The 14,645-nt window shown below is 37.2% G+C and overlaps 1 protein-coding gene across 1 annotated transcript in view; it reads left to right on the top strand.

The window, feature by feature from the left end:
- ITGBL1 (integrin subunit beta like 1) overlaps window positions 1–14,645 on the top strand; it is a 147,671-nt gene that overhangs the window by 127,027 nt on the left and 5,999 nt on the right. The window contains exon 9 of the mRNA XM_035318578.1: window positions 11,254–11,400. Coding sequence (XP_035174469.1) covers window positions 11,254–11,400 — 147 coding nt within the window. The remainder of the gene's footprint in view (window positions 1–11,253; window positions 11,401–14,645) is intronic.

Raw genomic sequence — 14,645 nt, 5'->3', positions numbered from 1 at the left:
AGCAAAATTCATCATCTTCCATGATTAAAAATATCCGTTCCATTTATGTCATTCATATTTTACATTATTCAATAAAAATGCTTCAGTGTTAATACTTCTAATTAAATAGTGCATTTTGGAAATTACAGACAAAAAATCCATTGTTCCTTATTAGGAAGGGTACAGTGATAATTTTAACTTTTATTGTTGGCTACAGGACCTCACATTGAAAAGATAATCAGCTCAACACTTGAGCTAGTGTCCATTTTTTACTGTGTAGGAGACACTCTAATTCACACTATTACCTGAATAAGGTCTCTGCTTTAGTCTAAACAGTGTTCTCCAGTGGCAATGACAGAAATTAATTAATTCGTTTACAAAATAATATACTTAAAATTTATTTTCCTAGTTTTGAAACAACAAATAGAAAGGAAAACTAGCTCATGAAATTATAAATAAAATGTAGTCTTAAACTCAATTCCTCCACTTTTATTCAAGCTGATAGTTTAATTAGTAATGATAATCTGCAGTTGGAAAGGAATTATATGGGAAAACACAACTCAAGTGACTGTGTCCTGCTTGAAATTGCAGTGCACAGCCTGCGTTTACAGAACTTCAGAAGGCCAAGCCAGTGATTTTGCTTTTCTAGGGAGCTGAGTTAATTCCTTATTCTTTCCCTCCCAAAAAACATAGAATAAGCAATATATCAGGAATCCTATTATCCCAGGATCTTTTGGAGGTAAAGGGAGAGAAGTAAGCACAACACAAGGTGATGATTAAATCCACCAAGATTGGAGGTGACCTTTGAAATACCTCAAGAGAGACCAGAGAATTTTTTCTTACCTGCAGCTGACTGAACAGAATGAGGTGCAGCTGGTCTCTAGAGTTTTAGTCTTCCCAATTAGAAGCCACACCACTGCTAATACTGCCCTCTAAAAATTGTTAGATTTTTGTGGTAGATCTGTTGGGATTTCAGTGGTAAATAATTGGCAGATTATTTTTTTCATATTCCTGACATTTTACTTCCTGCTCTATCTATTGTATTTTAAAATATCAATTTGTTTTTAGATTATTCTACATTTGATTGTAGTTTACTCCTTGAAGCATTTTCCTATATCATGATTATGTATGATTATATCTGCTCTCATTTTTTTCCATCAGAGAATGTTTTCCCCTCTTCCTCTGTTTCTGTTCTCAGGCCACACAAGTGTTTCTTTGTGCTTATCTGTTTTTTTTCCATATGAAGTGTGCCAAGATTCAAATTAACAAAAATGGATGTATTGATGTCTTACTAATCACACAGTTCCTTTCGATATAGCAATTTTAATTCTCATGGCTTCTGGAGCTCGGTAGTGTGTGTTCTTCATTTAATTTCCCATTTGTCTTCTTTTCTCCTTTCTCTTCTTTTTCTTCTTTTTATTTATTTATTATTATTTTTTTAACTACTGGCAGATCCCAAGCCCATATCTTCTTTAATCATTCGGTGTCCATCTGTGCTTCTGATCCACCTGCCCAAGAGGCCACCCCTCTACTCCAATAATTTATTTCCCTACCACTTCCTTAAATTTCTAGCACTTGAGGGAGCACCTGTTTAGGTGTAAGTACAGGAATGTCTACATATGTATTATCTTCAGAGAGTCCCCACTGATTGCAGCTTTCTCTTCAACTCACCATTTAAGAACTGAAATCCCTTACCTTCAGATTCATAAGATGAACTTTTTACTCCTTATTCATTTTCTGTGATTTCTGCTTCCATTCTGTCTTTTCACTGAAATTTCTCTTCCCTCGGTTTCTGATTAAATGTAGGAATGTCTTTCATTGTTATCCTTTTCAGCTCTTCAACAGTGTCTGATGTGACCAAGAGCTTCAGCGTTGCCCTTTAGGAATTATCAGATATTTTGCTTGACTATCACTTCCAAAAACATTTTGAATGTTTCCTTAGATATATAGTACTTCTCATCTCCATTCTACCTTTTAACTTCTAACTTCTCATTCTACCAACTTTAGCCTTGTGTTCTTTCCCATTTCACAATTTATCTATTTAAAGAACTCCCACTAATTTTGTGTTAATGGCACATACATCTCTCTCTTCCTTTTATATTTGCTAATCTTCCCTCTCAGCCTGAACCTCTTAAATCTCTTGCTGAAGTGCTTATTCCTTCCTCTTTCCTTCTCCTCTTTACATTATTATTTTTCTACCACTGTCACTACCTAGGCAATTACTGTCAGGCCATAAGCCCTTGATAGTAATTCTGGCTGCAGAGAATTAAATACTGGACTCTGATCGTGCAGAGTCTGACAGTGAGCATTGAGTGCCTGTAAGTACACAGAAAGAGGACCAGTGTTTTGAAATAAAATGCATTTTGAAATGAGAAATGTGAATGACAACCTAAATCGTTTGGATAAGAATTGTTACTGGCCTCCTCTGACCAGCAGAGATTGATTAATAGCTTGCTTTCCAGACCAGCTGTCCATGCGACGGTAGAAAGACATGAGGCGAAGGATATGATAAATTAGGGTACAACTGAGTGAGACCTTATTACCATGTTTCTGCATGATTGTAGTGAGTCATTCACTTAAAAATTCAGCTGTCTATCACTGAAGTACCAGGAATAGAGACATTGCTTCTCCACAAAGATAGAAGTTTCACAAGGACTCAGCACAGATTCCACAGCCCTCTGATAAAACATACAGATTCCCTCTCCTTTGTCCATGCCTCTGCAGAGACTTAATATTCTATGTCTGGAGCAGGTGTCTCATGCACCTTTTTTTTTTTTATTTTTTTTTATTTTTTTTTTTTTTGAGATTGGTATGTTCTACCTACCTCAGTTTCTTTCAGTGATGTAAGATTTGCCCTGATGTATTACACTGCTGATCCTCAGAAATATTTTACATCATACTTTCTTTGACTTTACATATTTTCTGATTCTTTCATGTGCAAATTAAATGCTTTTGGTGCCAACAGCAGCACATACATGACTGGAGAATCACAGGTATGCCAGTATGAGTTCTTTCTTGGCACAGCTGTGTCACTGATATACACAAGGCTTAATCTTTGCATATCCTGTGTCCTGGTGAGAGATACTTTTCTCACTTCTCTGAGGTTATGGCTATGCTACAAGCCGCAGATGTGTCCTGAGCTTACAAGAGTCATTTGTTCCCCTACTGTGTCCAGTAATGTTTTTCAGTGATATCATTTCTGGCTGCACCACCTCATGTTGTTCTTCATGTTCTGCTCACTTTCAGGACTGAGGGCAGGCAGGCAGTAAGAATTCAGGACAACAGTAAAGATCGATTTGAAATTGATCTGATAAAGCTCTGAACTCCATTCATTTTGATTTGCTCTTTGGATCGTTATTGGCCTTGCTGTGAGTTCTTGTCATAACAAAACATCATTTATTGAAGGAATCAAACAAAAGCCCTTCTGGGTCCTCCACGTGCTACCAGTAGGTGCAGGATTATGCTGTTTAATAATCCTACGATGAAAATGAGAAAAAAAAAAAATTGGTTGAAGATCCACACGAGCTTTACTGGGGTGTTTAGCAAAGATTGAAGCTTACAACTCATAGCAGGACCTTTACGTAGCTCTGGGGATGCTGCCATACTGTTTTGTGTCAGTATTTCAGTCTGTGTTTTATATACTGGGCCACCAATTACATAATCAGCTTTGATGAGACCTTTTCATATTCAGTCATGGAAGTTTGTACTGTCATTCATACTAAGAAACAACTAAACCTCTGGTCACCCTGGTAAGTCAAATCTTTGACTGGTGGCAATAGAATACCTTGGGAAGTCTAATATGTATGCTTTCAAGTAAGCAAATTGACTTTGATGACTTCTTAACTATTTGTTTTGGCCACTGCACATCAAAATATAATGGTAACATTGTAGGGAATGCAGTTGGGTAATGGAATGACTGGCATGTCACATCCTGTCACATCAAAGAATAAATGCACCTATCTTCTTTGTTTGTTTGTTTTTACCAATGTATTTAGGCTCATTAGTTAGTGATTCTGGTTGTAGTTCGAAGGCTTGTAAAAGCTGGAGTAGCCACTCTGTTCTTTGGAGAAAATGCTGAGGTAATAAATAGCACTTCACTCAGGTCTGCTTCCACATCTCTTTCTCCTCTGAGATTAGGAAGTCAGTGAAGCAAAACTCTACATAAGGTTTTATTGGAGGAGAATTTACATATATATATACATGTGTATATATATATATATTTAAAACTCGCCAAGTAAATTAATTTTCACCACTCAGACATTCTCTCATTGATTTAATTCACTCACACCCTCATGCTCACATACTTGCAGGCACCAAAATGTCTGGATTTAAATGTTTGGCCAGGATTACTTGTGTGTGACACAGAAGATGAATAAGAGCCACCTGCCATTAAGTCCTTATTAGGACTTTTCTTCTTTACTGTCAACAAGCTCCTGGTCTTTAGACATGTCTTTTATACCCTTTAGAACCCATTATCTTGACTGAGGATTTTGCTTACTTTTACCTCTGTAACTTTTAGGCAAGTCTGGTGCTTGTTGTCTTGACATTCTTAGTACAATATTGTCCATGTTGGGCTCAAAAGGAAAGGAATGACATATATTATGTGCTGCTTTGTTGTTGAGCACAGTCTTCTGTTCACGTAGAGTCATAATGACATGCTCTTACTAGAGTAAAGGCTTTGTGGTCTTGACAAAATAATGCATTCATCAGTTTTTTTGCTATGAACATGCTGTTGGCTGTCAATGGGAGACTTCACCTTTTAACCTCATTCTGGTGTTTCTTCTGGAGGTTACCTAAACATTTCCATTCATACTTCATTTACACCAGTCTTAAGATTTCTAATAGTAGTCTCTATGTATTGGCAGAGAACAAGGGAACACCTGCAATTTACAAGGCCACAATTGCCAGCTTTCTGTTTTATACTTTTGCAACAGACACAGAAACTTCCACATCACATTCTTAAAATTAGTGAAGGATTCTAGGATCACATAATCATTACTAGGATGTGCAATGGAGGAACTGCCTCTCAAAAGGCTGGTATTGCCCCTAATTGCCATGCCCCTTTGAATATAAGTTTTTCATTATTATCCAGCCAGGCTAAGTAATTTGATTCAGAGGACATGCTGACTTCCTTTTGTGGAATATAACTATGCATTATTATATGGTAAAGATATACTCCAAAAATGGTTAATTATTTTTAATGAAGGTTTCTAGGTCCATACTGCAGAAATCATGAATGACGTTTATTCTCTCATCTGTGCAGCGAGGCAGAAACATGACATTTTCAGATGGCATGTTCTTATGAGACCGGTAAGACCATAACCATAAAAATGAGAAAGCTATTATTAATGATATGCTTCATTAAGCAAAGCTAACTTTTAATATTATGGTGCAGCTGCTGTTAGACAATTTCCTCATTTCTTGCAGTAATACTGCTTCACAGTAACACGTATATAGGATGTAATATAGCTAAAATGCTTAGGACCACCAAATAGGAAAGAAAAAATGATACCAGCCTATCTTCCAACCACAGACAGCTTTTGAAACTGGCTGGTCTGAGCGTTCAGAAATAAGAATTCAACTCCTGACTCTACCATGAATTTCACAGACTATATGGGGCAGTTGAAAGCCTTCAGTTGTCCAAACATAGGTACTGTGTATGATTTCCAATGCCCAAAGCTATCCTACCTGACCCCAGTGTGGCTCTGCAAGGACACAGGGAGACCTGTATAGTTGCCATGAAGAAATCCTTGATATTTTAGACTATGTCAAATGGTTCTGGGCATCTGAACTGAACTCATAATTTCTCCGTGGCTCCTGTTGTTTTCAAATAACAACTTTTTTTCTTTCCCATCTATTGTAATCTCTTCAGAGCAGGGACTAAGTTCTCTTAATTGAGAAATCTGAAGTACCAGTCTTTGTTACAAAATTCACTAGAATTTTTATGCTATTTAGTAGAGATTTTTATGATGTTTGTTACTGAAAAATGAACGCTGCTGATTCTCTTGGGGAAAAAAATCAAACATGCTTAGAGGGTAAAACTGGTGCTGAAAAAAAAAAGTAAAAATGACCATATGATAACACTAAGTAGAGAGTCAGCAATTCAAAGCAATGTCCTTGCTCTTAACTGCATCATCCTAGTTCTGAGGCACATCCAGGGGCAACAACAAATATATTCCAAAGGTAGCCAGTACATGTACTAATGTGCATGGTGTATTCTCTATTAAATTCAGATGGTTTTACTTAGCTCAGTATTTCATATTTTTTCTTTTAAATGTACTACAGATTTCTGTCCTGGTCACACATACATTTGTGTAGGTGTAGGTGAGACTTCACATAGATGCATAGAGAATTTAGTTTGTTCAGCTTATACAGCATGTAACGTGATTTAGGATTGGAATAAGCTTTCTAATTGAATCTTTCTGTTGAAATGAGCAATAAATTGCTAATGTATCAGTATTTAAGTTGACTAATAGATACTAATTCACAAGGGCCAAAAGGGGCTTATATGTTGAACTTTATATATTAGACTATACGTAGCCATTGTACTACAGCCATTACACTATACACAGGTTTCGCTTATATTGAAGTCTGTGTACTTTGTGCAGCTAAAGCCTGTCTCTGAGAAGGGCATCCATCTGTGCTCTGAAGTAAGTTTGTTCCAATAATGATCATCCTGGTATAACTACTGTTTCATTGCTGAGATGAATTTGTCAGTACCAGCTTTTCTCTCTGGTTCTTGCTTTGTCTTTCTGTGATAGCTTGAGGATCTCCATTCTAGTACCTTCCAAGAAGGCATTTCAGATTCTGCTGTAACATTTCTTAGTCTTTTTTATTTTTTATTTTTTATTATTTTTTTATTTTCCCCACTAGGCTACAGATACAGATCTTTGAAGGTCTTTCCACAAGCCATTTCCTCTGCCCTTTGAATTCTTTCTTAGGAACTTCTCTGGGTCTCTTCCAAGTTTTTCAAAATCTCTTGAAATATGGATTAACACAGTGAGTTTCCATCGCATCAGTGCTCTAAATGTTTCTACTCACTTCTGTTCCTACTCGGTTCTCTCCTCTTACATGCATATGGGGATTGCATTGGATCTCTTCACTGCAGTGTTCCACTGGAAGTTTCTCTTGAGTTACCTGTCTGTTGCATTCCTCAAGCTGGAGCTACAGTCCATCTTTACTAGACTTGGACAACACTAAGCAAACTATTATGAAAATAGAATAAACAATCAGTATTTTGTTTCAGATTTTTGTTAGGTTTCTCTGGCTGTAGTTGTCACAGCTGTTCCAATATCCTGGCATTCTCCTGGCATTCCAAGATTCAACAAAAAATAAAAAAAATGATCAAGTACTTTTTTTTTTTTTTTAATCAACTCTTTTAGTATATGCGGGTAGGTTAGAAATACTTCTCCCAGACAAACAATTTTTAATATTATTTTATGTTAATAATATAATGGAAAATACTTTACTGATCTTGGTAATAAAAAAATAAATCCTGTTTATATTTAAATATATAGAGAAATCTTTGTTTCATTTACTGTTTCATTCTAAATTGGGGATTTTGCTGAGATTTTTCATATTACTAAAACACTATTTAAACATGTTCTTCATCCAGTTATTATTTTTTTCTGGCATCTCTTTGGTTTTTTATTATGTCAGTTTTATTCAGAACCAAATTTTTGATTTATATTGGTTGATATTTATTTCATCATTCTTGCTTTGGCTGTTCAGCCTTCTCATTCCTAACTAGTAGAGTTAGTAGAATCTGACAACAGTTGGAGTTGACTGCATGTGTTCTCTGGAAATGAAGTTCCCCCCAGCCACAGTTTTCTTTCTAAGCATGGTAAGAAATAACTCATTCCAGTGTCTAGGTTGATTTGGGTCAATTGGGGTTACCAATTACCTCTGCTAGTAATCTAAGCTTTTTTTGTCGCTGCATTCATCTTTCACATTTAAATATTGTGGTTATTGGATTTATTTATAATTCTAAACAAAGTGACAGCGTCTTTAATATGATCTTTTTCTCTCCTTTGCCCCTTATTCATCTTTTTTTTTTTTCTACTGAAGATTAATGTTTAAAACATTCTTATTACATATTTAAATATTCATTAACACTGATTTTTATGAATGAATATTTATAGTCTCAGAGCCATTGCAGTATGCAATTTGTTTGTGATTTTAAGTGTTTTATAGTAAGTCTAAATTGATGATAGGCCAACACTTTCCAGTAAATCTGTTTAATCTGAACAATTAAATCAGCATTTCATCATGTTAGCCAGTTCAATTGGGCTGAACTTTACATATTCAATTAGAAATTCATTTTCCCCTTTGCTTTTTCTGTGATTGCTGTATTCTTGAATATTAAACTCCTCCATGAAGGGAATTACCTTCAGATCTTACATGCTGTTTGTTGCTGTTGTTAATAATTTTGAGAGTCTGAGATTCATTGGAATGAAACTGGGACACTTTCAAAATAAGCTGAATATTACATTCCACTGAAAGCAGTGGTTATGATGTTTTGGCCCTTCTTTTTGATTAGTTTGTTCAGTTATCTTCAGTCAAATGCAAAGACTGTCACCAAGTAGCATATACAAAACTGAACCAAATAAAGCAGTTATTCACAGGCTAGCATACATGGAAGACGGTGAGGAATTAACAAGCTGCCACCAGCCTCCACTCCACTATAACACTGATGGATCATCCTGGGTCTCCTGGCTGCAAATGTACCTCTCTAGAGGAAAGGTCAAAGAAAAAAAAAAAAAAATAAAAATAAAAATGTTATGTGGTAATTCTAAGCTGTATTTGCTGCAAATTAATGGATTATTTATTAACTTTTTATTTGACTTGCATGAAGGCAAGACATGATCATTCTGTGCATGCTTTAAATCATAATGACTATACAAGAAGAATGAAGCAAAATTATTTCCTTGGTTAAATCAGCATGATTTTCTTACTATTCTTTGCCAAAATGAGTGCAAGTATTTCTATCTCCATAAATCATTTTCCAACACCTAAATCAAGCATTTTGCTCTTCCATAGTTGATGTATTCTTAAATCTAATCTGTATGTTGCTAAGAAAAGAATTAACAAGGCAGATAAAAATGCTCTGATAGTAGCTTATTCATAGTAAGTTTTTGTAGACCATTGTACTCCATCTACCTGGAAGCAACATATGGGCAAGTATATCTGCTATTTTTTTCCTATTGTGTTTTGGTTTGTGGCATAGCTGCTGTTTTTCAGTCCAACATAGAAGCTAAAGTAGCATCAAGTGTCTATTATTAATAGCTATCAATGTATAATATTTGCTATATGTTAAATGTATATGTGTAAATTTGTAATTCCTGAAAGTCAGTTGCAAAAGTGGGCTAGAATACTCTCATAATAAAACTGTCATTATTACTGAGCATTTAAATTTTTGCAGGTAAGCAGACCAAAGAATTAAGGAGCAATCAATACATAATCCTGGCTATAAAAATTTACATTTGCATGGCTGTAAATACAAACAGCTCCAAGACTTTGAAGCTTCCAGTATTTTCTAATCTAAACTAGTGAAGTATTTGGTTATCAGTTGGTTATCTACTTGCTGCAACTACAAGATTTGTCTCTCCTTTGGGGTACTACCAGTACTGCCTCCTGGTTTACAAAGTCAAGTTGCAGTGTTGCCTCATGAGAAGTACACAAATTAGAAAAGTAGAATTGCTGGTTTGCTTCTTTGCATCCTACAGCTGAGTGTTTTGCCAGATACTCCTACTGCTTTTTGCTTTTTCCTTTCTTCCCAGCTCCCAGATTATCTCAGTTCCTTCATTTCCACTGCCATTGCCCTACAACATATCTGGTGGGATAGGACAAAAGTTGCTGGTATATATAATTTTCTTCTTTTAAACCCAGTAAACCGAACAGCTAAAGATTTATTTATTTATTTATTTGTTTATTTATTTATTTACTTATTTATTTTCCAGAGAAATAGAAATCTGTGTTGAAAAATGAAATGCTGGCTGGGAGACAATTCTTACTTCTTTTTCCCATTTTACATTTCTGTACTGTCTGCATTTACTGTCACTTTTTCCTTCTTTGAATTTACTATTTGACATATTTTCCGTTTTTTATCTTTAAACAAATAACTCTCAAAAAATCTATTTTTTTTTCTTCTTCCCCCCCCAAAAAAAACAATTATACCATCTAGGCTCTGTATTTGAACCATGTTCTAGGGTTTCTTTGGCCTTTCCCTTACTTGCCATTACTATTTCTTCTTCCACTATGATTTCACAGTCTATTTCTGTCCACTTACCCTTCATTCTATGTTTCCATTCTATGTATATATATATTTTTTTTTCTGGTCCCTCTTTTCTTTCTATCCTTTCATTTCACCCTCATTCCCCCCTTGTTATTAAGCACCTTTTGAGAGCTGTTGACACTACTATATTTTTCTTCTGCTTGTCCACTTTCCCTCTAATTCAGGCTTCTTGTCTCAGTTTGGGAATTGAAGTCTATCTGTGCCCACCTAGTAGTTACCTCCACCTTCTTCAAAGGCCTTCCTTGGTGTCATACAAGTATATGCTCTGGAGGATGCTCTAGTTTCTTCTTCCTCCCTGCTTCTTCCTCAGTGTTTCATTACAGTATCAGATTGAAAGTGGCAATCTTTTTAAACTTCTGAGCTGAGATAGTGGTATGTGTAGAAGAGATGCAGAGGAGAAACAATATTTTGTTACAGTGGTGAGAGCAACAATTTGTAGGGTTCCTGGGTTTAGGTACAGCCAGTTTTAGAAATTGCGTGAGAGCCTGGTGGAATGATCTTCATCCTCCATCAGATTTCTGCATGAGTTAATCTATAGTAATTGCAGAGTATGCTGAGTCCAGACTTTGCACATCAGCCGCTCCATGCACTGCAGCAGATGACCAGCAGTAGTGGGCTGCTGGAGGAGATTGCAGCTTTTAGCATCCTTCCCTGCTCTGCTGTGTGCTGCACTTCAGTCAGTCCTGAGCTGGAGTCTGCTTCTACAGGTGATGGTATGGGATATGCATGTGAGACTTTAGCATGGGGATGCAGAATAAAAGACATGGGAGGGAAGGGATTGTGTCTGTCTTCAGTCCGCTGTGGCTTAGGGGATATCCTGTAATGCAGAGCTGATGCTTAACTTTCAGGATGAGGAAAGACTTTCAGTATAAAGGAAAGAAAAGGGAAAAGATCTGGAGGTGGTGAGCCATACCTACGCTATTCAGCATGTCAATGTTTTCTGCTTGTTTAGCTCATAACCTACCTTGGTGTCATTACAGGTCATGGCATCTGTTCCTGCGGCCGATGCATTTGCCAGAATGGGTGGTTTGGGAAGTTGTGCCAGCATTCAAGGAAGTGCAACATGACAGAAGAGGAGAGCAGAAGTCTCTGCGAGTCAGAGGATGGTGTATTATGCTCGGGGAAGGGTAAGAACTTGCAGCTGAGCTACCCCACGGCAGTTCCCTGGCAGAAGAAAATGATCATGTTCTGGCAGACTAATGTGTGTGGCAGTGGGTTGTTTAGTAACCCTTTCTTTAAACGGCACCTATTATTAAAAGGATGTTACATTCAGCTCTGTAATGCACTTACATCCATTTTGTCAACGCCCACCACAGCCGTGCACGCTTAACAGTGTTGGTCTCCTATGCAATTTGTTAATAGCAGATAATTTCCTGCATGTGTTTATCCGACGCTCTGTGTCGAGCAGCTGTACATTATAAACTAAATGTTGGTGCTCCATTCAATCAGAGGGACAGGATAACACTGCAGTGGACAAGATGGCAAATCTAATATCTCAGGCAACAATAAGTGGGGAGAATGTTTATTAGCAACATTTGATATGGTTAACCTCCCTCCCACAGCACAGCAGCAAAAGAGAGGTAGACATTGTCAGCCCTCATGACAGAGCCCCACAAACTCTCTCATTTACTACTTTTTATTCAGCATCAGCTTCAGTCCAGCTATAAAAGAAATTGCCAGAGGGAGAAGTAAAATTTAGAAAATATTCATAATTAACTGAAATAGTTCTCTGAGGTTTTTACCTTGTGGTCTTTCAGGCTTGGAAATTGCATTACTGGAAAGAGGGTGTTTTAGATCCCCCATATTGCAAGCTATCTGTTTTTTATATAATATTTCTAAAGGAGAAGAGACAGGAAATAGGTGGTGGGATTATCTGGAGGATAAAATGCACCTGGACATGGATGTGACATTTCCTCTGCCCATATGTCCATATTGCATAGGGAAGAGAATATCTTACCTGCTGGCTGGAAAAAACAGCTAGGACCCTTATACATCAGGCAGATTTCTAGTTGTCCCTTCTGGTAACTTTTATTTCCATGCAAAGGAAATGTACATGGGGTTTACAGCCTGACCTTCTTCCATCTTTTTTATTACTTGTCAGAATTCCCCCCAATGCACCATTTAATTTGGTTTTCCTACAGTTGGTGCAAAGCCATAGAAAATTAGGAAGTTGCACTGTTCTCTATTGCTTCCAGGAAATATGGCTATCTTTAAATAAGCGTATATGAAAGAGAATACTGAATTACTGAAGAATTGGAGTTCCTTCATTTTACTGCAGAAGCCAACTTTTCTCCTCATAGCCTTGGTCTCCCTTTGAATCTTTGTATAAACTGTGAAGGTGAGCAAACATGCTTAAAATTAATAAAATACACCATATCGGATTCTAAATAAATGTAAACATGGAAAATGATCTTGAATTTGAAAATATTTGTATTATCTATCTGCCATCTTTTTGTAAGAATGGCTTGGAGCTGTTTTTTCCAGCCTTTGGGTTTTGCTCTGTCAACAAGTAACTTTAAGCACATATATCAGGGCTACAAAATAAACTTGAGGCTTTGGGAGCAGATCATCTAGTAAGAATTTGCAGAGACCTCAAGGATTTTTTTCCCCCTGTTTGCTAGGCTGCCTGGGGAATGGTCTGGGATCTGGTCACTGATGTAGGCTGGAGCAGTCTGAAAATTGCTCTAAGTTATGCCCAGCCGAATGCAAACGGTGCTTTTAAACTTGGCTGCGAGAATGGAGGCTCCAAAGGCCCAGGTTCTCTACTGCTTTAATGCACTGTTCAATCATGGGAATTTCAAGTTCAGGAACACTGTTGGGATTTTTTCTTAAGTTTATTTGGGCTCTCAGCACAGCAAAGCTTCCAGTGTGATGGAATGTGTCCCTCAGGACAGTCAATGCAATATAGTTGTGCCAAATTAGATGTTAGAGCAGCTTTATTGTGGAAACAGCTGGGCATATGCAAGTTGGTGCTCTGGCAGAGAAATATCTATGGAAGATAATTTCCAGAGGTGTGTGGCTAATGAACATGCAAGAAGTAAATTGCAGTGCTTAGACAATCTCTAATGTTAGGCACTGATTATTATTATTATTATTTTTCCTTAGGTACTTCAGACTTGGGGAGCAATCTGTTTCCCTTACTGATAGTGCCTGTTTTCCTGTGAAGGACAGGAGAGGCATTAAGTGAATGGCAGGCTTGATCTAGTCCACCTAAATAAGGGTTACTGGGCATTTTTCTCAGGGAGGAAGAGCCAAGCTACCTCTGGTTAGGATCCCAAACCTCCTTCAACTTCACAGCTGTGGTAGGCTAAAGAGGGCAGCACTTCTTGAATCCCTATTCAAGTGAATAGGGATTCAGTTGTGAGGAGGAGGCTGCTACCTCATGCATCTTCTCTGAACAGGAAGGGGATCACAGGCAAAGACAGTCAAATTTCTCAACACTTTTTTTTTCTTTTTTTTTTTTTTTTCTCTCTATTTATTATTGTTATTATTATTGTTGTTATTTAGGTATATTCTTGATGCTTAAATATGTCTGGAAAACATGTCTTACTGGGTGCCCATACTTTAAAATGTTGTTCATAGGTAGTGTGACTGGCAATGTCTAGAGGCCAAAAATAAGAAACTGTTCTTCCTGTTTCAGTGCATGAAGCAATAATTAACCATTACTGGTCAAATAACAGAGAATTTAGAACCCGTGCACTAATGAGAGTGCAGAGTTTGTTATTTCCATCTTTGCTGGAAACCTAGCCAAGGTGTGCAAGTGCAATAATGGATTGAGGGAGTTTGAGTTTCTGTGTTGGATTTAATTGTCTAAGGAGTCATGTGTTTCAGCAGGTAACTGCTGTACATTTGCAGAAAATTACACTCTGTAAATATAAGCAAAGTTGGACATCCACAATCCTAGGCTGTTTTCAGAATCTTGGCTTACTGACTGTGCCACCTGTAGTAAAAGCTCTTCCCAAGGAAAACAGCAACACCCACTATACTGCTGCCTCCCTGGCAGTAAATGTAGGGCTGCAGATGGCTACTGTAATGGTGCAGGACACGCAGGCTAAGTAATGAGCCAAATCTCATCCAAGAGGATCTGGCTGACATCCAAGGGAACACCCAGCAACTCATTAGACTCGTTTTAATTAAACTGAGGAGGCTCCCAGAGCAGCATGCCCTGTTCAGGGAAAAGACTTGATATATTCATTCTCCCTAACAGATTTTACATTGCGAAGCCTGATCTTCCTTGCTTGACTTGGCATTAAATCTGCTGTATCTTCTGCAAAATAGTTTTAAAACATTGTGAACATCCATCAGTAGCAGCATCAGTGTTTGCTTATGCAAAATCACTTCAGGTTTCTTACAATGCCATGATCTTATTAAC

The sequence above is a fragment of the Oxyura jamaicensis genome, chromosome 1 (assembly GCF_011077185.1).
Source record: "Oxyura jamaicensis isolate SHBP4307 breed ruddy duck chromosome 1, BPBGC_Ojam_1.0, whole genome shotgun sequence".
NCBI classification, from domain to species: Eukaryota; Metazoa; Chordata; class Aves; order Anseriformes; family Anatidae; genus Oxyura; species Oxyura jamaicensis.
Note: the sequence above shows the minus strand (reverse complement) of the source record. Positions and strands in the feature narration are given on the sequence as shown.